General features: G+C 36.6%; 3 protein-coding genes across 6 annotated transcripts in view; all 3 read right to left on the bottom strand.

Annotated features, from left to right (window-relative positions):
- The window catches only part of LOC107702251 (histone deacetylase 8-like), a 29,731-nt gene extending 29,043 nt beyond the window's left edge, over window positions 1–688 (bottom strand). The window contains exon 1 of the mRNA XM_016504508.1: window positions 478–688. Coding sequence (XP_016359994.1) covers window positions 478–591 — 114 coding nt within the window. The 5' untranslated portion in view covers window positions 592–688. The remainder of the gene's footprint in view (window positions 1–477) is intronic.
- A 137-nt stretch (window positions 689–825) lies between these two features.
- LOC107702224 (phosphorylase b kinase regulatory subunit alpha, skeletal muscle isoform-like) lies at window positions 826–15,384 on the bottom strand. 4 transcript variants are annotated; one of them, XM_016504474.1, is made up of 33 exons: window positions 15,024–15,384; window positions 13,857–14,015; window positions 13,304–13,351; window positions 12,328–12,496; window positions 11,670–11,752; window positions 11,484–11,564; window positions 10,761–10,859; window positions 10,496–10,642; window positions 10,343–10,396; window positions 10,106–10,228; window positions 9,498–9,593; window positions 9,282–9,389; window positions 9,088–9,166; window positions 8,848–8,982; window positions 8,547–8,656; window positions 8,175–8,319; window positions 8,007–8,085; window positions 7,747–7,910; window positions 6,758–6,928; window positions 6,039–6,127; window positions 5,798–5,946; window positions 5,562–5,715; window positions 5,296–5,375; window positions 5,127–5,205; window positions 4,262–4,391; window positions 4,056–4,157; window positions 3,827–3,942; window positions 3,644–3,682; window positions 3,254–3,298; window positions 2,243–2,404; window positions 2,064–2,117; window positions 1,772–1,972; window positions 826–1,678 (listed from the first exon to the last, which is right to left on the bottom strand). In XM_016504474.1, exons 1-33 carry the CDS (start codon window positions 15,099–15,101, stop codon window positions 1,505–1,507), a joined length of 3,702 nt encoding a protein of 1,233 aa, XP_016359960.1. In that variant the 5' UTR covers window positions 15,102–15,384; the 3' UTR covers window positions 826–1,504. The 4 variants fall into 4 exon arrangements, with proteins under 4 accessions (XP_016359960.1, XP_016359975.1, XP_016359967.1 ...); XM_016504489.1 differs by having other exon boundaries at window positions 7,840–7,910; XM_016504481.1 differs by lacking the exon at window positions 3,644–3,682.
- Window positions 15,385–18,095: 2,711 nt separating this feature from the next.
- Window positions 18,096–20,891, bottom strand: LOC107702311 (liver-expressed antimicrobial peptide 2-like). Its single transcript, XM_016504583.1, has 3 exons — window positions 20,777–20,891; window positions 19,205–19,374; window positions 18,096–19,108 (listed from the first exon to the last, which is right to left on the bottom strand). Exons 1-3 carry the CDS (start codon window positions 20,843–20,845, stop codon window positions 19,069–19,071), a joined length of 279 nt encoding a protein of 92 aa, XP_016360069.1. The 5' UTR covers window positions 20,846–20,891; the 3' UTR covers window positions 18,096–19,068.
- Between the last annotated feature and the right edge of the window lie 1,649 nt (window positions 20,892–22,540).

Raw genomic sequence — 22,540 nt, 5'->3', positions numbered from 1 at the left:
TCTATATTTTAGGCTTTGCGTTAAAAAAAATTACAATAATACTGTGTAGTACCACGGTACTGTGATGGTTTCAGAAAATACATTCAAGAATGTGTTTTCATATTCCATGGTTTATGCAGGCTGTGTGCATTTGACTGTGGATTGTGGATTGTGGTTTTGAAACTTATATGGTAGTTACATAGCACTTAGACCTCAGTTATCATGAAAAAGCCAGGAAATTTCTGTTTTGACAATATGGGACCTTTAACACATTCTTGTACCATGGTATTTATATGATACTCCAAAATAATTAAAAGAATTCCACGGTAATACAAATGGTAACGTTAACGTTACATGTCCATAACACGTTATTTTTCCATTAGTATCAAACCAGCTAGACCAAACGCGCTTCTTTCTCGTGTTCATGTCTCTACATATTAACTATGAAGCCAGAGGTGTGTTTTGGGAGTGTGTGAAGTAAAGTGCAGTTCATCTCACCCGGTTTGGCACTTTAGACAGCGAGTCGCATGTTTGGATGTACTCCGGACTGTACACATACACCACGCTGCGATTTCTGCTTTTATCATCATTACTCTCGCTTTTATCACTCATTTAAAATCAAACTATTCAAATCAAAGCACATCATAAATCGATACAGAGCCTTTCGGTGCGCTCTGGCTGTTCCGACAATGAACGCCACAGCAACAAACGTCCGTTACTTCAAAATAAAAGTCCGGGTTTTAAACAAGAACCTCTGCTCTCTCATCGAGATACTGTAATGATGTTTGCTGTTTTGGCTTTGCTCTTTTCTGATAGGAAACCGCAAAAATCCACAAATGTCTGGGTAATTCAATAAGTAAGATACTTTTATTTAAATTTCATTTTCATTCAGTTGTAATTTTGAGAGCAAAATAAATAAAAGTTACTATCCAATAATGGCTTCTTTGAGTACATGCAAACATCTACTACTGGCTGGTAACAGAGCTGTAAAGACAACAAATGCAAGTCTAAAACACTAATGTAAAATACTACACACAAGTAGTCACCTGTAAACACAATACATTCTTAGTTTATGCAGTATAGCTCTTCATTTGTGTTGGCAAACAAAAAGAACAAAACTGAGTTTCATGCTTAATAGCCCTTAGTCAGGATAGACACTATACTGAATTTTACTCAAGATTTGCCTGTATGAGGACAAACTATCAGTCTTGACATGCACTTTATAACTTTCACCAATACATTTCCACTGTATTTCCATTCCTCACAGCCCTTGTCAAAAATCAAATATGGAGCTACCCTGACTAAGGTCTATGGAAAACCTATATTAGGACTACTGAATGACAACACCATCAAACCGTAAACTACCAAAGCATGTGGTCAACAACAAGTTTATTCATTCTTGTTTAAAACGGTTGCAGATTTTGCTTTCACTCTCAAACTCACACAAACACCTAAATAACTGCTCTAAAATAGTGGTCTCTTTCTCTGTACAATCAAAACTATACTATTTAAAATCTTCATGATATCACTGTACAGTACAGGCGCCACTAGGCAGGAAGTCCTGGACGTAGCTAGCCACAGCTTTAGTGAGGTAAGTCATGGTGCCAAAGCGACCGCTGGGTGCAGTGTCATACAGGAGCCGGCAGATGCCCGTAGAGTGATCCTTTTCTAAAATACTGTCCTCTGCACCAAGATCCTTCTGCAGCAGCGAAAGGAAATTAATTAACATTTGATGATAATAAATACCAGGTGAAATCACGTTACTGAAAACATTTCAGATAAATACCCATACCTGGTCCTTGTAGAACATGTCATTGGCAATGTGAACTATCTTCTCTATGTGGATGATGCTGCCAATGCTTTGAATGTCCACATCAGCCAGCATTGTAAGTACCAGGATCCCTTCGACCAGCAGCTGCCTATATTCAGGCTGAGGGACACGGTTCAGCACCCTTTCCACATGTACCGCAAACTTGATCTCACCCGGGGTCATCTGGAGAGAGGGAGAGATACAGTCAGTGCCACAGAAAGCAATGAGAGGAACTGGTGAAATGGTTTTTAAGACACTTTTAATGGTCCTAAACCTCTCTTGTAGTAGAAGATGGGAGCACAAAGCCTTCTATTGAAAGGCCGTGACACTGTGGGCAAAAAACAAACAACAATAAATTAATATAGTCCACTCTTCTGCATAAAAAAACTTTTGCTATGTGTTTTACAGTCCATTTAATGTTATTAGCATAATTTCCTCTCAAATTCTTCCAACCTTCTGCAGAATCTTCCAGACTTTTTGATAGAAGCCTACAGGAACTCTGTTGAGCGCACCATCAAGCCTTCTCCTGCGCAGCCACTGGCCCTGCCGACTGTCCCGGGACGCACCAACACTGATTGAGCTGTCAAATGCATCGATTGAAGGCATCCGGTACCTCTGTATGTCACAAATTATTAGCACAGGTCAATCTGTGCACAACAATCTGTGAAACTGCTTGGTAGTAAGACATACTAGTGATGCACCTTTAAACAACAACATTATGCCTATTAGGCAACTAATAAAAACAGCTGTTGACTTAAGAACTAAATTACAAGCAGGTCACCCCTTTGCCTTTAGAACTTGTAATTCTTGCATAAATGTCATTCAAGTATTGAACAGTGTATTTGTATATTGCAACACTACTCAAGACATGAAGAAAATGTATATCTGTTTCAAAAAAAAATCTGGTGACTGGGAAGGCATGTGACTTCATTCTGGTGTTTACTGACACTAAGTTTGACTTGATTTAATAACATGGTTAAGGGAAGTAGCATCCTGGTATATGGGAACATCATTAAAGAAAGGTGGTGGGAATGTGGAGCATCTAGTTTATTATAATAACTTTGTATTTCTTGGCCAAATAATGTGTGCAGAGATTATGTATTTTTGTAGGCTAACCCAAAAGTCATGATCACAACTTTTATGAATTTTGAAGCCTAAATACAACTGCCAGAAGTAGAAACCTAAACATAGACTAAAAATGAACTATATCACAATCACATGACCAAAATCCTTTCAATCTTAATTTAAAATCTACAAGTTGGAATTTTTGAGTTCAAATTGTTTGCAAGGGTGCAACTATAAACACAGAGGATGTGTGGACTAATAAAAGGCTGACTAGTAGTAAGCCGATAAGTTTTCCTTTTCAATGCTGAACAGGTAAATTTATCTACTTACTAGTCTGCCTTTTATTAGTTTACCACACCTGTTTACCGGTTCAGTGACTTTTAAGAACTGAGAACTTACCCCTGACTCCACGTGCTCAGTGTCGAAGGATTGACCTGAAAATGTCTACAAAGGGAAAAGACAGACAGCAATGGGGGTGGTCAGTTTTATGAACTTCCTACATGACAAAAAAATCTTTTAAGCCTCATTCAACAACTATATTCACATCACCTGTGGAATTAAACACCTTGCCATGCACCTTCAGACCCCATGAAACCTGTATATTCTCCTTCATGTGACACACAGATTCAAACTTCAGATGTACCATGGATTTCCTCCCACAGCATTAAGATAATTAACCCACCAAATTAAGCAACTAATGTCAGATTGTATCTTGACTTTGAGTTTCTGAAGTTAATTTGAGATTAGACCAGTACACGAGACTGAGTCACAGCTCATTAGACACATCACCTTACTTTGGATCGACCATGAAAGTTGAAGTTCTTCCAGCTGAAAATATTTAAAAACTATTAAACACAGAGTCATGACATATATGGTCTCTATAATGTTCACACAACTTAATTTAATTGTGCCTTTGTAATATCTGGCCTCTGTATGCTTTTGTTTCTTTAGTCAGGATGTGCGGTCACCTACCATCTTCATGTCACTCTTCAGTTTGCTGATGCCTGCACGCTCACTCTTGGTAGCACCAACATTGCCGACCTCGTGGATGGAGATAACAGGACTGGCGCCGGGCTCAACTGAACGAACTGAACAGCCAGCATGCACACATCCAGACAAATCATAGAATATTAGCCATCAATGCTAAACTCAAATTTTTACACAAACTACACAACACAGTAATTCTCATGAAGTCACTCACCACTTCTCTGAACACCAAATTCTTTGCCACTCAAAATGTGGTGGAGAAGATTCTTCAACTCAGAGGGACTCAGTTTCATCAGACTCTCAGTTGCCTCCTCACCTTTGACACACATAAAACATATAGTTTTTACTTAGAAATGAAAAGCACATTCTCAAACTTCCTAAAATGCTCTATGAATACACGATGAATGATAAATGCAGTACCTGAGCAGTTTAGAGACTGGGCCAGCTCAGTTGCCATAACTTGAATGATGAGGCCAATCCTCAGCCGAAACATCTCACTGAACAAACTGGGCTGTGTTCTGATGATCATTGCTAGGTACACTATGATCTCCTAATGCATACACAAAAACAAACATTTATATTGAAAGCAAAAATTATCTCTCACAAATTAAAAGATCAAAAAACTTTTGGTAGCACTTTAGTATAGGGACCGATTCTCACTAATAACTAGTTGCTTATTAGCATGCCTGTTATTAACATATTGGCTGTTTATTAGTATTTATAAAGCACATATTCTGCATGACCATATTCAACATCCCTACCCAATACCTAAACTTAACAACTATCTTACTAACTATTAATTAGCAGAAAATCCGGAGTTTGAGGAAAAAGTCGTAGTTAATGGTTTCTTAATAGCGAGACTTGGGCCTTAAAATACAGTGACCAAACATTTTATAAGCAAGGCCTGAATGGAATCAGTACGCACATAATTTCATAGAAAGTTTTATAGAATTTGAGATGTTTATGAAATATTTTGGCTAATTTGATTCATCTTTGCACCATTGATATGAACATATTAGTCTCATAACGTTTACAGATTTTATGTTTGCTTGGTCAAAGAATTTTCAGAAACTACTGTTCATAAGTTTAGGGTTGTTACGATTTTTTTGTGTTTTTGAAAGAAACCATGATGCATTTCTATGAACTAGAAATCTTTTGTAAGAACATAAATGTCTTTACTGTCACTTCTGATCAATATAATGCATCCTTAATTTGTTAAAGGTATATTTTGCTGACCCCAAACCTTTGAATGGTAGTGTCAAATCAGTGTATGTTTGCATGTAACCTGTGTGAGGATGGCAACAGTAATGTCGTTCTCGCTGGCTTGATCAATAAGTAAGGCCAATTGGTCAGGTGGCAAAGGCCTGCAGAGAAACATCCAGATCATCCACATGCTAACAATATAGTACAGCATTTTGATGTCATCTGCACTGTGAATGACTATGAAAACTCACGCAGTAATGGTCTTCTCTCTGGGCTCCGGCGGTAAACCCACTGTCAAGTGCTTTTGATGGGCCAGCAAATCTGAGCAGGCCTACAAACATGACCATCAGGCAAAATACAGAACAATTCATGAAGGATATACAATATAAACACATCCTGTGAATTTAGAGTGCCAATCTAACAAAAAGAGCATATGTAACATTTCTTGGAAAAGAGGAATGCAAATATCAGCCGATGTTATAGTTTCTTTTCCACAAGCTAGCATTTAGATCTTTACCCAGTCCAGTTCCTCCACTTTCTTGCGGAGCATGCCTGAAATCATACGGATGAGATCCCAGCAACGCAGATCTCCCGCCTTCTCATACAGCTCCACCAGCAAACTCTTGACAGTGGTGACTTTCCCATGCAGCTGTGTGTCCCAGTCCATTCCCCTGTGAGAACACACATTAGACTGAATACAAAAAAGTATAGACAACTCTTATAACTTTGATTCAAATATGGCATTGGATTTACTTGTCTTTGAAAAGGATGTAGAGGATGTCGGCCTGGTCATGAAGGCTCCGAGTATCTTTAAGCGCCTGGACTAGACCACTGTAGTCAATGCCGCCATGATGAGTGTCCCGAGGCAGGTTACACTCAGAGGACACGAGCACCTCGGGACTCTACAGAGATCAATGAAACATATTAAAAAGGTTTCTGTCCTCTCAGTTTTGCATTTTTAAAAGATCCTTTGTGTGTGTGCGCATATACACACATGACTTGTACGTTGTTCTGGGAAATCTTTTAGATTAAGCGCAGGCTGAGGGGAGTGGAAAAGTTTATTGGGAAGATACATGTTCACATCTGAAAACAGACAAAGAAACCAAGAAACAGAAAAAGACAGGAAGAAATGAATGGAAATGGTATAAAGACAAATGGTGTACTCTTTGCCTTGTTAGACAGATGCCTAATTGATTTTGTGTTGCTATCAAACTACAGTTTCTTTTTAAAAAAAAAAAAAAAAAGGACAATTCTGTCATCATTTACTCCCCATCATGTCATTCTAAACCTGTACAAATTTCTTTCCCCTGTAGAAAAAAATATATTTTGAGAAATGTTTTGTCTTGTCTTGTCCATACAATGGAAGTAAATGGTAATGAAATGACATGGTGGTAATTACATGATGACAGAATTTATTTTTTGTTGAACTATCCCATTCAAGTTAAAAAGGCATCAGGTATCTCGAACTGCTAATCTGTCAAAGCACTTGATGTAACCTGGCCACATAAAACTATACAGTTAAGCTTTTTAACTGTTTTAATGTAACATCCTCCCATGCTTGCATTTTTACTACTGCAATGATATACGAGCAAAAAGACCAATTCATTGTTGATCAATTCCATTAAAGACTAATTGTTGCATCCCTAAATATTACCCTTCAACAAGCATGATTTCAGTTTGAGCACAGCAGTGGTTGATATTGGTTCAGCTCACTGTGGATTTGGAGCTCCTTGGCTTTGTTCATGAGAGACACCATCTCACGTGTCTTAGTGGCTGCAGCCTTGAAGCGACTCAGTCCTTTTGCCTGTGCCTCGACTCTGAGCCCCCGCTGAGAAACCACTGCAGTCAACAGCTGGTCTAGGTATTGTGCTAGATCATCTGTATCTGAGAAAAAAGGGTTAGGAATCAGGATTTGAAAGAAAGACATGGAAAAAAAAAAAAGAGTTTGTTGGATTGGAGGCGACAATAAGCAGCAAGACATTCAAGGAAAGCATTTAGCAATGCACCAAACTAAAGTGCTTTTGTGACATTACAGCCTACAGTCCAAGTTTAAATGCATTCCTTAGAGAATAATTCAAGCTTGATAACCCAGACTGTTCATTTGTAATCAATCCTCCATTTCATTCCTCACCAGAAATGCCATAGATCCTTGAATAAAATGCAAAAGAAATTAATATAAAAAATGCATACATTTTGAGCAAAATAATGCTGTTTTCACACCGCAAGTGCTCATTGCAAATGATCAACATAAAAATCACAATGATAACACAACTTCCAATGATGGCAGAGAAAAAAGGCTGAGATGCCAAAGTAAACCAGAAGAGTCAAAGGTCAGAGATGTGCAAATGTTTCCTGCAGAAAATTCTTCATTATGCAAACTGTTTAGATCATTTATTTACAAGGGCTCCCTAAAGACTGGATTCAAAGAGATCCAAATAAATAAAATTTGGGAACTTTTATGCTAAAAATGTAGTCTATACCTAAAAAGGTAAAGTAAAATGCATGAAAGAGGAAAATGCAAATGATTCCTAATAACTAAAATAATACAAAACACAAAGAACTAAGAGTTTATCAATGTGAGCTATTCAAATCACAACCCTACATCAAGGACTTCATCTCCAAAATGACCAACATCAGTATTTGACCAATTCAGAAGTCATCGTCAAACAAAATCTCATCATCAGGATATTATTTCCCCTTACCATCATTGAAGCTCAGGTCATGCACAGCACCTCTAAAGTAGCCGTCCTCAACATCATCATCTTCATCCCAGCCCCTATTGGAGTGTGTCTTACCACTATCGAGGAAGCTCAAATGAGCGCAACAAGATGTGGTCAGGAACTCCGATAACTTGCCGGTCTGGATCCTAGCAAAATTGAGAGCAGCAAGCAAGTAAGCCGAGACTGCCCTTGAAAATGTATTGTTGATGACATTACATTTATTTGTAGCCTCATTGTCTGACCTTGCCCCTCCAAAGTACCCATCCTGTAGTTTCTTAAGGGTAGCCAGCACAGCAGGGTCCAAGTCTGTGTATTCATGGTCTAAAAAAATTGAGGAAAGAACTTCACACCTCACATTTAACATTTTTGGAGATGTCTCCACATTATCAGAGGTGCCAGTTTTCACTCACTAAGCATGGTCTGGGAAATGGGAAAGGTGACAGTAGGACGGCCAGTCATCCTCCAGCGAGAGGAGAGGTAGGACAGGTCAGTCCGCAACATTTCCACGATCATCTTGTTGTCCAGAGCCAGATAGAACTGCTGATGATCTATGAACTACAGGGAAGTAACAAACACAGAGAAATTAGGACAAATAATGTGAAAAGACAGAGAGAATATGAAAAACATTTGGCATTTAGCACACATTTTAAAAGCTGTGACTATTTTTCTCTGGCTTTCTGCCTCACCAACTTCTTTTATTTAACTTTTGCTGCATGACAATCAGTGGCTCTCTAAGTCAGCATAAGCCTCAAACATGCCTATTTCAGCACATTATGAAGAACCTGAGGTGTGAAGCTAAAGATGGTGTTGCGGACGATGTAAAGCTTGGAGGTTCCTAACACGCCAATCCTACGGTAAGGTCTGCCGGTCAGCCCGAGTCTTTCATTACGCCCTTAGAGAAAGATAAACACACACACATGTATCCTAATTACATTTTTTTCTGCAAAAAAAAATAACTAACAGCATTGAGTTATATATAGTTATACACACATATATTGAGTTATATATATATATATATAATAGCATGTTTTGTATTTCTTCATACTAGTGTTAAGTGAGACCTTATGGTGTACCACTTCCTACCTAGTCTAGCATAAATATGGCTGAGAACTCGAGATGGTTGCACTCTGATGGGGTGGATGTCTGCCACTGTCTCCACATCAATCCCATTCTTCTGCAGGAGTGCCTTAATATCCTCATTCTCAGCAAGGATGGACACTTGTCAGAACAAAATGCAAACATCAGGGTAAATTTGAAACATGCAATACATAACGTGGAATAAAGTGTAAGTGGTTAAAAAAAATAAATAAATAAAAAACATACCTTGTACAACAACATCTGGTTTAGGGATGGTAGAGAACCTGCGGTTTAAAGGGTCTATCTCTCCAGGAGCCAAAAAACCCTGAAATGGAAAGGAAAAGAGAATTTTGAGGTGTTTATCATACTTTCATAAATATAACTTGGTACAAAGCTTTCAAAGAAGAGGTATAGCAAATACATGACCTATAACTTCTCACCTCTGCTAAAAGATTGCCCAGGACATAAAGGGACTGGCCCCACTTCAGAGGGCACTTTCCCATTGGGATCCTCTCCACCGTGTGTGGATTAACATACTCTTCATCCACCTGAAATCATTTAAAAAGTTGAATTCACATTAATCCAGTGATATTTCATTGCTATTCAGATTTTTACAAATAATCATCAGTTTAATTGGTTATTTAGGAATCTCTCACCTTATCTGGAGGAACACTATAGAGTTCAGGCAGCAGCCGTATTCCGTCTTTCTGTTTGATCATGATACCTTCCAGAGCTTCCCGATACTCCTGAACCTGAGAGGACAGAAATGTGAAAATCCAACCTGCCTGCATCTGCAGCACAAACTTATTTTTAACCTCTAGAAAGTCTCTCTCAAGCTTTGTCTTTGCTGAAATCTCTAGACTAGTTACCAGAAGGCACCAGTATTATAAACTACATGAGTTTTACAATCTGAACAGACTCTAAGTTATTACAAAACTGTGAATCATACAGTAAACTCCTGCAGAGCCAAATGAAAACAATATGTGTTCGAAAATCAGTTCAAAGTAATAAACATGTTTAATATCATGCGACTGGATGGAATTATAGTTTAATGCCTATCATACACAAGACCATTTTCTGTGAAATCTGCCCAAAACCTGTATATTTTGTGATAATAGTAACTTTAGCCACATGTTCAAGCAAATGAAATTTAAACAACATATGCAAAATATATTGTAATTGGTTTAATAAGAAAACATCTTATCACATTTACATCACTCATATTTCCAGAACGAGACTGGCTAAAAATTCTGGATGAAATTACCTGCTCTGGACTGTTGATAAAGATGCCATCCAAGATCAGGTAGGTCCAGAAAAGTGGCCACTCACATTCAATGTTTTCAAAAAGTTTCAGCTCAGCAGATTCATAGTACAGCCTGTTGGGGTCCTATTGGAAAAAAAGACGACATGTATTTTAAAAAGTATATTCAAATTAAAAAGATTACATTTAGTTTATTAGAGACAATTTGTCTATGTATTAAATACTGTGTGATATACTGACTTCTTTAGGAGTTTTGTGGCCATCTCTAAGGAAACGACAACAGCCATATCTTCCCTACAGACAAAAAGAGATGCAAGTGACAAATATACCCCATTCTACAGTGAGACAGACAGCTGTTAAACAAGTTCCTCATGTCTGAGATCAAGTCCTGACCTGGAGCTTGGAGATAATTTCCTCCTTAGTGATATTGACTAACTCCATGTCTTCCACAGCAAAAGCTGGATATGAAATGATGGACAGGAGGCCAGCTTCCACCTCTTTAGATGTTGAAGCTCTGGGCAACATGGAGCTCAGAATAGACTTGAGTGGAATATGTGGTAGCAAGGAGATGGTAATCATTTTAATATTTTTTATGAAGTCAGCTGATGATGAAACATGCATAGGAAAATTCAGAGCACTACAACCTCTATAGCCTCACCTGACAGTGCTGGATATCATCTGCTAAGATATGAACCACAGAGTCAGGTCCCCCTTTGGCCCCAAATAGATTCAAGTCATCTAGGGCTTCGAGCGCTGCCTGCAGTTACAAAGGGTCCATTCAGGGGCTGTTACAGTATTCTGTCCTGGCAAGAATCTCAATTCAATGGTCACAACAAAGACAATATTCATTCAGTGTGCACTGAAATCCAGGGCCACAGACAACAAATTAGGCATAACCTTCTCTGCCAGAGATGACCTTTACTCTTATGTTCAGTGTTAAGATCATTGAAGCTGCCACAATTTAATTTTTACAGATTTTCTAAATTCAAACCAGTACATTGTATTAATTCAAGGTTAAGGGCTAGTTCCCGGACCTTAGAAAGGTACTCAGTCTTCAAGGACAGAGAAAGAACATCTAGAAACTTTCTGCTCTGAGCAAAGTGTCACAATAGGAACAAACAGAAATGACACAAGCTGGCAGGGAAAGCTGGGAAGTAACATTAATACCAGAGAGGCCATGTTGAGGTTACATTGGGTCACATTAATATGCGGTGTTCACGAGTGCACGGCATGAACACCCCCTCCCCATCATGCCAGTCTGAGAATTCTCAGCTGCTCAGAAGAGGACTGACAACATTAGGTAGAAGTGTGTGAGTGTGAGAGAAAGAGAATGACAGAAAGAAGGACATTTCTTTTGTTTATTTTGTTTAATTAAACTCACTTTAGCCATCCCGATTGAGCTGGCATTAAGCTCGGGGATCCCCTGATTGGTTTTGTCTCCTCTCTCCCACATCCCATAGTCCTGAACAATCATAGGAGAAAATGCCAGTTAGAGACACAGAGTGTCAATTACAGACTAAAACACACAAACATATAAGGCCTATGTGATCGATAGTAAGTGACTTACAGCCACTTTGTATGCAGATTCAATGTAAAACAGCAGATTTTGGACCACATCCACCTCGTCCTGAGTGTACACAATGTGCAGCCCTAAAAAGACACAAGACATGGCAAAGGATATGTGGGAGAAGATCCATTAATGCTAGGCTCAGTAAACTAACAGTGTCCAATCAGCCTCCAGCATTTCTCCCCTAGCAGGTTTTCTATGACTAGTTAGACATAATTAGTTTAGGGCTGTACAATCACAACAAAAATCATAATCGTTGGTTATTTCCCTTTCATTTTGATTGGTTTTGGTCGTTAACAGAATTAACGATACAGTTAACTCACAAATTAAAATTCTGTCATCAGTCTGTCAATCTGTTTGATTAATCCAAATAGTAATCCATGTGAATCGAGTGGATTAATTCGATTGCATTGTGCTTACTTGTTCTCATGCATCAAGCAAGCAAGTTTGAGCCTCAGTTTACCATATTTGATGGGCTCCATGTATGTGTGTTGATCAAAGTCTATATAATCTTTATTATTTATTCGATTACTTGTGCAAGCCTACTAAAGACTATATTATGTGGACAAAAAGAGGAAAAAGGAAGAAAACTTGCACACTTTTAGAGGAAGATGTGAGTGCCCTTAAGAGGCGAGCTCTAAAGCGAGACCTGGAGTACCTGAGGCAGTCATCTGAGCCAGGAAGAGAAGATAGACCGAGGTGGCGTCGAGCTGGAGATGCCCCCATTCCCTGTCACCCACCACAGTGGCACAGGTCTTAGTGTTGTACTTGGCGTGGAGGCTGTCCAAAGTGTTCTTACTGTATTTGAACTTCTCCACTTTGTCCAGCTGCATTGATAAAATGTAGGAGGACAAGAGAGAGCACTTTAGAGCACAAAAGAACACTTCAGACAATATATAATAGACAAAGTGACACACAATTGAAGCATGAGACTGACAGATTGCATAACCATGTACGCACATTTGTATATTTGTGTGCACATCTTCATGTACACTATAGTTTAAAAGTTTGGGGTATGTAAGGTTTTTTTTTTTATTGTTTCTGAAAATCTCTTATGCTCACCAAGGCTGCACTTATTTGATAAAAAAATACAGTACAAACAGTAAAACTGTAAAATATTATTATAATTTAAAATAACCATTTTATAATTTAATATATTTTTAAATGCAATTTATTTCAGTGATGGCAAAGCTGATTTTGCAGCACCATTACTCCACTCTTCAGTTTCACATGATTCTTCAAATGATGCTGATTTGGTGCTCAAGAAACATTTCTTATTGTCAATGTTAAAAATAGTTAACTGTTTAATATTTTTGTGGAAAGTAAAATATATATTTTCAGGATTCTTTAATAAATTTTAAAAGAACAGCATTTATTTGAAATAGATGAAAATACAGAAAAAAAAATCTTACTGACCCCAAACTTCAGAAGGGTAGTGTATGCATGCATGTTTATTGGCTTATGGCCTAAATTACAGGCAGATAAACAGAATGGTAAATAAAACGTAAATAAAAAAGGAAGGTGCTATAAATGATTATTTTGGATTGTACAGACAAGTCTGGCTGTTGTAGATCTTACTACTGTATCTTTTTTATTTGTTAAGCATGTAGTGTGGAGGCTGAGGGTTAATGTACCTGTCGCATGATGCACTGAAGAATTCCCCTCATTAACTTCACCACACTCTGAAAGAAGAAAAAAAGAGATCAAGACACACAGACTGCCTTTAAAAACAACACTTGGACACATGCTCAACTGTGACCTTTCAGCTCTTCATTTAATAGCACAGGCAAGAGTAACATGACACACTTCAGAGCCACTGTAAAGAGTCAGCTTAGATACACTGACACATACACAGTCATGAAAAGACAACTGACCTTTCTTTAAAAAAAAACATGCATGGCAGTAAATACTACACTACAGTGGACGTGGTGAATATTTTGGTATGCTTTTAATGTAAGTTCATTCAAATGAAACACCAGTTGCCACACGTGCTCATGTGATCACAAATATTCATCCAGCAGACCATAATGAGTCTGTGGGTTCTTTCTGGGTTCTGTATAATATGTTCTCATGAACAAATGTGGTTACTAAACAAATATCTTAAAAGCTGTACTGGATTAATAAGAGTACTCAATCAGTTCATTCATGTAACAACAGAATTAATACTAAAAAAATCCAAATTTGTACCTGCTCAAGCTCATAGGCTTTAGCCTTGTCTTCATCGCGGTCTGCGTTCTTCCTGTAAGCCAAACTGAGAGCCCAGACAGACAGGATGCTGTAGACATTGTCCCTCACCCAGGCATCAGGCTGCTCTTTGCTTGCTGGTAACAGACCTGTCACTGGGTCCTACAAGTTATCAATATAGCTAGTTAAAAATATCCAGTGCTCCAGGTACTGCACTATATGTATAATAAATATGCAAGCATTACTTTTACCACATAAACACAAACACACATACTATAACTATATTTTATTTATATATATATATATATATGTAATCTATCATTCAAAAGTTTAAGGATTAAATTCTATTTTAAAATATATAAAAATAGAAAACATTTCGTTAAATTGTAATAATATTTCACAATATTCCTTGTTTTATTGTAGTTTTCATCAGCTTAATGCACTGGTGAGCATAAGAGACTTTTTAAATAGTACTGTATATACACCCGTGTAAGAAATTACGTTTGAATTTATTTTCATGGGCAGTTTTCCCTTGTGAAGGTACATTATTTTATCCACATAAAAACACGCAGCATGTCTTTTACTTAAGTCAAATACTTGAAATGAATTTAGAATTAAATAGTAAATAATTAAATACACTATCTCCCGGTTTCACAGACCAGGCTTATGCCTAGTCCCAGACTAAAATGCAAGTCTGAGCTGTTTAAACTGAAAGAAATTTGCAGACTGATCTTAAAATATATCAGTGTCTTTGTTTTGTCTCAAGATGCACACCAGTAATGTTTCCCCCCTAAGCCACGTTTATAAAAAATTACTTAAATGTCCTGATTGAACTATCCTGGTTTAGTCTAAGCCCTGTCTGTGAAACCAGCCCTATAATTAAATAAATTCAGAATAATTAGTAATTAACAAATTAAGATTTTTTTTTTTATTTTGGTGGCAAAAGCCATGCCCCTGATATAACATACACTTGTAGACTATCTTTCTATACATAAAAATAGTACGTTTTTAACACAACACTAAACTGCACTACTCTTCTCTCTACATTAATAAAAACCCAAGAACTATGGTAGCTCAAAAATATCTGCATATAAAGAATGAAGACATGTTTAGTAAAAACACAAACTATTTAGTGAAGCAGTTGAAAGCAGTAGAAATGCAGACACTCACTTGGTGACGCAGAATAGTCTGATTAACTATCCGCGCGTAGTTGTCAAGTTTAACCCCAGAATTGCTGCGACTCCTCATTTTAGTTCTTAGCAAGTTTGCGAAAAACCTTTATGATTTATGGACGAACATGAAACCACGTCGTCAAACGGCTGCATGGTGTTTAGAAACGCTCGCGCTGCATGACCAAACACTGTGATCTGCTCTCTCAGTGTTTACAAGACGTGTTTTTTTCCGACAAAGGCTCGCGTAGATTCGGTGCATATAAACAAACCTGATCACGTAAAGGCAAAATCCGGAAGGAAAGTAAATTATTCGTGCACACTCGCGATTATACTGAAGCCAGTTACAGTCTGCTGGGAGGATCTTCCTACTTTTCAAAATAACACCAGTGAGCTTATGTAGGTAGCATACATTCATAGCGACAAACTTTTTTTTTAAAGGAAAACCGTTTATGAACTAGTCTGAAAAAGCTTAGGGTGATTGAGTAAGGTCGTAAAAACTTGAACCTAAAAAATTAATAATAATACACATCTCGTTAAAATAGAGAGGACATCACATTCCTTTGCATTGACATGAGTAGGCTATCTAATGATATTTGGACAAACAAAAATAAAGATTTGGCTTTTTTATTATACCGTTTAAGAACGAGAATTACAAATTCACAAACAGATTTAAAGTTTAAAAATTCAGTTTAAAATTTAACTGATGCAAGAAAGAAAAAAATGAATATATAAAATACTTAAAATCCATTGTTAATTCCCTTGTTAATTCATTTTAATGAATCATCCCCCTGACAACTTATTTGTTTTAATTTATGTCACGTAATACATTTATGTGGGGTAACTGGTTATTTTCTTGCTATTATGAAATGATCAGTAGTCCTAATTCTTTGTCATAGTTTTCTTGTTTAAAAAAAAAAACACATTATGAATCGGTTTTGTTACATGCATAAACATTTAGACCAATACTCATTTATTTTCCTTTCCACAAAAGTCACCAAAAGCGCTATGTATTTACTTTTTTACATCAGTATAATAAGGATGTGTCTCGCACATGTCCACTTAGTGGCAGTATAGTCATTAAACATTAAAGGGGTCATATGATGAACTTTTATAAACAATATATCTTTGGATTTGAGACTTTATTCTTTGCAACTTTACAGATCTTCTTTATGCACCAAGAGCTTGTAACACTTCAAAGAGAAAGGAAAAATTGAAATCGCATCATATGACCCCTTTAACATGTGTCTGAGACAGATTTCCAACCATTAAATTTACTTGAAGGAATAGTTTATTTGTTCATTTCTTTGTTTGCTTACATCTCATCTTGTAGGCCTATCCTCTGAGTTTCAAGAATAATTCGGCTATCTGATTTTGTTCTGTCTGCTCCATTCATCATCTCAGAATGTCACACCTCCTCCTTCTCAGCTCTAGTTCTGAATGGTGATTTGTATCAAAATAATTTTGGACATTTTGTCTTATCACAGCTAATCTTGGCTTGTTATTTTGATGTGTATACTTATTTCTGAAAAGTTATAATTACGTTGGGATGTTTAAGATGGTTCATTTTTAAAAATCCTTGCCTTTTTACAGAAAAAAATGCAGATGTGGTTTTAAAAAGAGAGAGCAAAATGTATACTATATTTACAGAACAACCTGTAAACTTTTCAGTTTAAAACTGTAATTTACAAAACAAACAAACAAAAAAGCCACACCACCTTTAATATATACTGACATCATCATAAGGTGGTAAAAAGAAAGCCACATGACAAATCAAAGTTCATCACAAGTAGCATTTCCACAAACTTGAGTAAAGGTGCATAGTGTCATACACACAAATACAAAACACCATCATGGTAACACATGCCACTAACATTATGCAATAAACATTCATTTAACAACATAAATTGTACCATAAACTCTATGTGAAAATAGTAAGGGAACTTACAGCCAATTAACAGTTTTTGCTGTGACATTTTTACAGTCTTTAAAATTACAAAAATTTTTTACAGTTTAGAAAGAGTATTATTTTTCACTGCTCTTCATGAGTATGGTATGGGTCATCTACTATTGTTTAGCATTTACACCAATCAGGAGAAATGACAGCGATCACTAACTGTTCTGTGAATTCCAGAGTTCTGTGTCACTCAGAATGTGTGTGAACAGCACACCGAGGCTGAGTGCTGAGCTGCTGCTCAAAATCTTACATACGTCACCATATGACTTCATGTGTCGTGATTTTAATATCTCTTGATCTATCTGTCTGGCAACAAAATCGTCAATGATGATTAAATGCCAGAAAAAGAATTGCCATTTGAAAAGTGTCATTTTACTTTTGTTGTGTTTGTTATCTCAGAATCTGATTTATATGTCTCTGAACATTAGTCCCCAATCTGCACTGCACATGCTTGGCTAACCTCTTTGAGGTCTACCATATCAGCCAAATGACTGCTGTGTGCTGCATGTGTCTCTGGTCTCAGCTCAGAAACCCTGATCACACCACAGAGGCTTGCATGACAAATCTATAACAGTGATTGACGTCCAGCTATTCAGGCCAAATTCACAAATGTTAAAATTTTTAAAAGCACTTTAGAATTACTTTTTTTTTTCCTGGAACTGCGGCAAAGTGCATTGAACTGTGCAACTGCAAATGCAATAAATGGAGTTCGTGACATAAAAGCCATTTTCTCAGAACATTTTCATTCCAGAAAAATTTTTATTTTTTAAAGTTCACTCATATGAGACATGCACATATAAAGTTACAGTACAATCTGATTTATATGTCTCTGAACATTAGTCCCCAATCTGCACTGCACATGCTTGGCTAACCTCTTTGAGGTCTACCATATCAGCCAAATGACTGCTGTGTGCTGCATGTGTCTCTGGTCTCAGCTCAGAAACCCTGATCACACCACAGAGGCTTGCATGACAAATCTATAACAGTGATTGACGTCCAGCTATTCAGGCCAAATTCACAAATGTTAAAATTTTTAAAAGCACTTTAGAATTACTTCTTTTTTTTTCCTGGAACTGCGGCAAAGTGCATTGAACTGTGCAACTGCAAATGCAATAAATGGAGTTCATGACATAAAAGCCATTTTCTCAGAACATTTTTATTTCAGAACCCTAAAGTTCACTCATATGAGACATGCACATATAAAGTTACAGTACAGTAAATATAGCATATAAATCTTATAGTCTTATATAGTCAGATACATAAAAAAGAGCTTTAAATGAACTGTTGAGTCATACAAAATTAAAAGAGAAATACAATAAATAAGTAGTCGCATGCTGAAACGATGCTTGTAAATCCTGATCTATGAGATGAGGTGGAGACACTTGTATATAAATAGTGACAGGTAAATGAGTCTAAAATTAAATAAAACAAACGTGAGCAAACAGATAAAGGCAAAGGATGGAGGCAAATGGTTAATAATATCTAGGCACAATCAATAATGGCAACCTTTGCACTTTCTCTGTCCCTTTTTCTCCAGACTAGCTTTGGTTCAACGACATTTGGGTTGAGCTAAGGCACTAGCCGACACGTTTGCCTACACTTGCATATATAGCTTACAAGTAACGTGATCTAATACAGCAGACCAGTTTCCATGTTTGGACTAACCTTAGTCCTGAGATGAGCTATTAGTGCCAAAGGCCATACTCTGCTCAGTGGACATCCAGGACAGGGACTGGACTTAATCTGGTTCAGGGAAACTGGCCCAAACTACTGTATCACCTTCCCAGCACCACCTGAAATATGTAAATCGAAAATCCCACTCATAATGCTTCTTGTATATTGCAATACCACTGTGCAGGTGGATTATGAGGTTTATGTTGCTCTCTCAAAAGAGTCCACGTGTTATGTACCTTATGATAAGCACAGTCTTGCAGAACATTACCTATTGCCTCATTTGTGGCTTACTATATGTCTAACTGATGATTAACTGCATTGCACATTCGGTTGCCTCCTGTTGCTCACTGAATCAAGCTCTCGTCATGCATGATGGTGTAGAAACATCAGATCAGAGAAGGAAGGAGTCTTCATTTTAGGAATTAATCGGTTGGCTGTAGGAACAGTGGCCTTTCCTGTGGAACAAATTAAAACTTGAGATCCGGTTCTTACATTTCTTGTTTCAAAAATATGTTTGAAAGTATTGTTAGCAGGACAAAAAATGCATTGACCTGCATATTCCTGTCGAGCACTCGTAGTTGTTCTGGCAGTAGGCGCCGTGAGGTTTAGTACCCATGATCCTCCATAACGGGGTCATTCGAGCTGTTCTCTTCAGTGACCTTTGAACTTCCTGCACAGAAGTTGAAGGTGTGTCCAACTTTGGCACAGGATTGCAGGTCACCTGAAACGCACAATGCGTCATGAGCTCTACTCTAATAAAATGTTATATCTGTTTCATAAAAGAGATAAAATTCTACAACTGTTTCGTCGTAGTTTATGTAGTTATGCTTTATGAGTCATATGTCATTTTATTGTCTCGACAAAATCTAAATGAATGAACACAAGTAGAACTAAAACAAAATTATATTTGACAGCATCGTGGCTCCTTTAAAATATAATATTTGAAAAAATTAAGCAATAATATAAAAATATAATACTTAAGGGGAGACACTGCAGGCAAAAACACTGCTTTTTCATGCACCTGTCAAGTTTGAGATTTTGGGCTCTTTGTTTTTTCATAAAGTGTTTTTAAGACTAGTGGAAAGAAAACATCCAAAAGACACTGTTAAGTGTTTCTTTTATAGCACTATTTGTGTCAATAGATTTCAATTAAAATGCATATTTTTAAAGAGTTTTTTCTCCTACTCTGAGCCATAAATCTCCACTTCAGTAGCACTTACACACACCAAACTTTACATTTTTATTCCTGTCTATATCCTGAAGGTTTTTACTGAGGGATTTGTTCATATATAATTTGCTTGATTATATGCAACATTTTATTCCCCCCAAAATTGTAAAAATATTTCTGTTTTCTGTCCGTTCGAAGCATTTTCTGAATTATGGAGTGACAAAAATGAGATTCTTTTGAGAAACTTTTGATTCTAATATGTCAAAAAATTAAACAAGAATTTTGAAACTGACATCATCCAGTGTTTAGAGTTTTGTACAAGAAATGTATGCAAATTAGCGCATATTTCATTAAATAATGACTCATTTACATATTTAAACCTACCATTTTAGAAAACTTGCAATACAAAAAATGTTTGCAATTATCACTGTAATCAATCAGCTGGGTAAGTAAGGCGATAACTATTAGTTGTTGTTTTTTTTACCCTATTAACCTGCAGTGTCTCGCCTTAATATAATTTATTATTTTTATATTACAGGTTAATAATATAGTATTTTAGGTAATCAAAAGTATTTTTTTTAAAAGATTCCCAAGTGAACACAATAATATAAAAATTAGCGCATATTTCATTAAATAATTACTAATTTGCATATTTAAACCTACCATTTTAGAAAACTTGCAATACAAAAAATGTTTGCAATTATCACTGTAATCAATCAGCTGGGTAAGTAAGGCGATAACTATTAGTTGTTGTTTTTTTTACCCTATTAACCTGCAGTGTCTCGCCTTAATATAATTTATTATTTTTATAGTACAGGTTAATAATATAGTATTTTAGGTAATCAAAAGTATTTTTTTTTAAAGATTCCCAAGTGAACACAATAATATAAATATCAAAAGTCAACAGTTTACGGAGCTGTGAACAATTAATTTTTCAAATATTAAAAATAATTACCTGCTGGATAAGCACCAAAAACACAAGGCACCAGGTGAGAAGAGCCCCTCTGTGATTGTGATCCTGCATGCTGAATGAGAAATGCTGCAGTTGCTGTAACAGTGAGCTCACAGCGATACTGACCACAGAGACAATGTACTGTCTTATATACCCTCCAGTCAGCAGAAGAGAGACTCTCCCTCATCCCTTTCTCTCTCTCTCTTTCTCTGCCTTTGTCTCTCTGCTTTTTCTTTACCAGATGTGGCACATGTTTGCTTAATGTTTGTGATTTGGAAAAGCTGTCCTCTGGGGCTCTGGGTGAGAATGCAGCCAGAGTTGAGAGAAGCAAGTGATAAGAAAGAACAAGAGGAATGAGGGATAAGAACAAAAATCAGTCCGATTTTGGACATGTGCTTGTCAGCATTTTAGAGTTCAGTGATGTTTTACCAGAGTTTATTGAACTGTACATTTTAGACAGCTATGCAGTGGCATTTACAAATATAAAAACAGGTTTACATATGTAGTTGAGATGATATATGTCAGATTCTGATCAGGCTTCTGAATCAACATTTACCATCCTGTTTCTTCAAAGTTCCTTTGACATAGTTCTTCTGTCTCCCTTTTATCATATACACATGCGCAGGGGCCTTGAAAAAGAACAATGGCTGATTAGAGGATCTGCTGTGTTTTCATGAGGAATAACAAATGGACAAAAAAAAAACAATGGAAAAAAAAGTCGCAGTAAAAATGGCATGAGTCGAACCACTGATCCAGCTCGTCACAAAGGTTCCACACTGACTCATGGTGTTTACTGGAAATGATGCTGCTTATCATCTTGGGATTGTCAGTTCACATAAATAATACCCAGCACTGTTTCATAAGCTGGTGGCCTTGTTTTACATATTTCTAGCATGCTCGCTGTATTGGTCATAGTCAAGGTTCTGCAAGTTTCTTCTTGAGCGAGAGGCAAACATGATTTGTTCAGATTAACGTTGCATCTAAATCTATATTGGTTAAGTGTTTATTGAGGTCAAGCTCAGCATACTGGTCACCCGCTGAGGACTGGCCTTTCTTCTTTATGCTTGTGGTGTTTACACTTCTTTCAAAAATTGTTGGTTTTTAAGTAATTAATACTTTTATTCAGAAATGACATTAAATTGATCATAGGTGACAGTAAAAACATTTATAATGTTACAAAAGTTTTATATTTCAAGTAAATGACATTTTTTTTTGCTTTGTTTTCATCAAAGAATCCTAAAAAAATGCACCGTGGTTTTCACAAAAATATTAAGCAGTGCAACTGTTTTCTTCATTGAAAATAATATAAATCATATAAATAATTTATTTGAAATTATTTTTTTATATTTATGTTTATGACACAGGGGGAGAAAAACAACAAACAGGCAATGCTGGGTAGTAATGCTGAATAATAAAATAAATAAATATATGCTCATATCAATACATAAAAGTAAAACACTGAAATAAGAAATGTTTTTGAGCACCAAATAAGCATTTTGGATCATGTGACACTGAAAACTGGAGTAATGATGCTGAAATTTCAGCTTTGCCATCACAGGAATTTAAAACATACAAATAGAGAACAGTTATTTTAAATTGTAATCATATTTCACAATATTACGGTTTTTCCTATATTTTCAAGCATCAAGAGATTTTCAAAAATATTATAAAGTCTTACCGACCCCAAACTTTGAACAGTATAGTTAATAACTCTGAATAACTTTTTTATTCACAAAGTCAGAAATGCTGGTTAAGACATTACTTGTA

This window comes from Sinocyclocheilus anshuiensis, unplaced genomic scaffold, assembly GCF_001515605.1.
Source record: "Sinocyclocheilus anshuiensis isolate Anshui unplaced genomic scaffold, SAMN03320099.WGS_v1.1 scaffold1941, whole genome shotgun sequence".
Classification (NCBI taxonomy): Eukaryota; Metazoa; Chordata; class Actinopteri; order Cypriniformes; family Cyprinidae; genus Sinocyclocheilus; species Sinocyclocheilus anshuiensis.
This window is presented reverse-complemented; position numbering and strand designations above follow the sequence as displayed.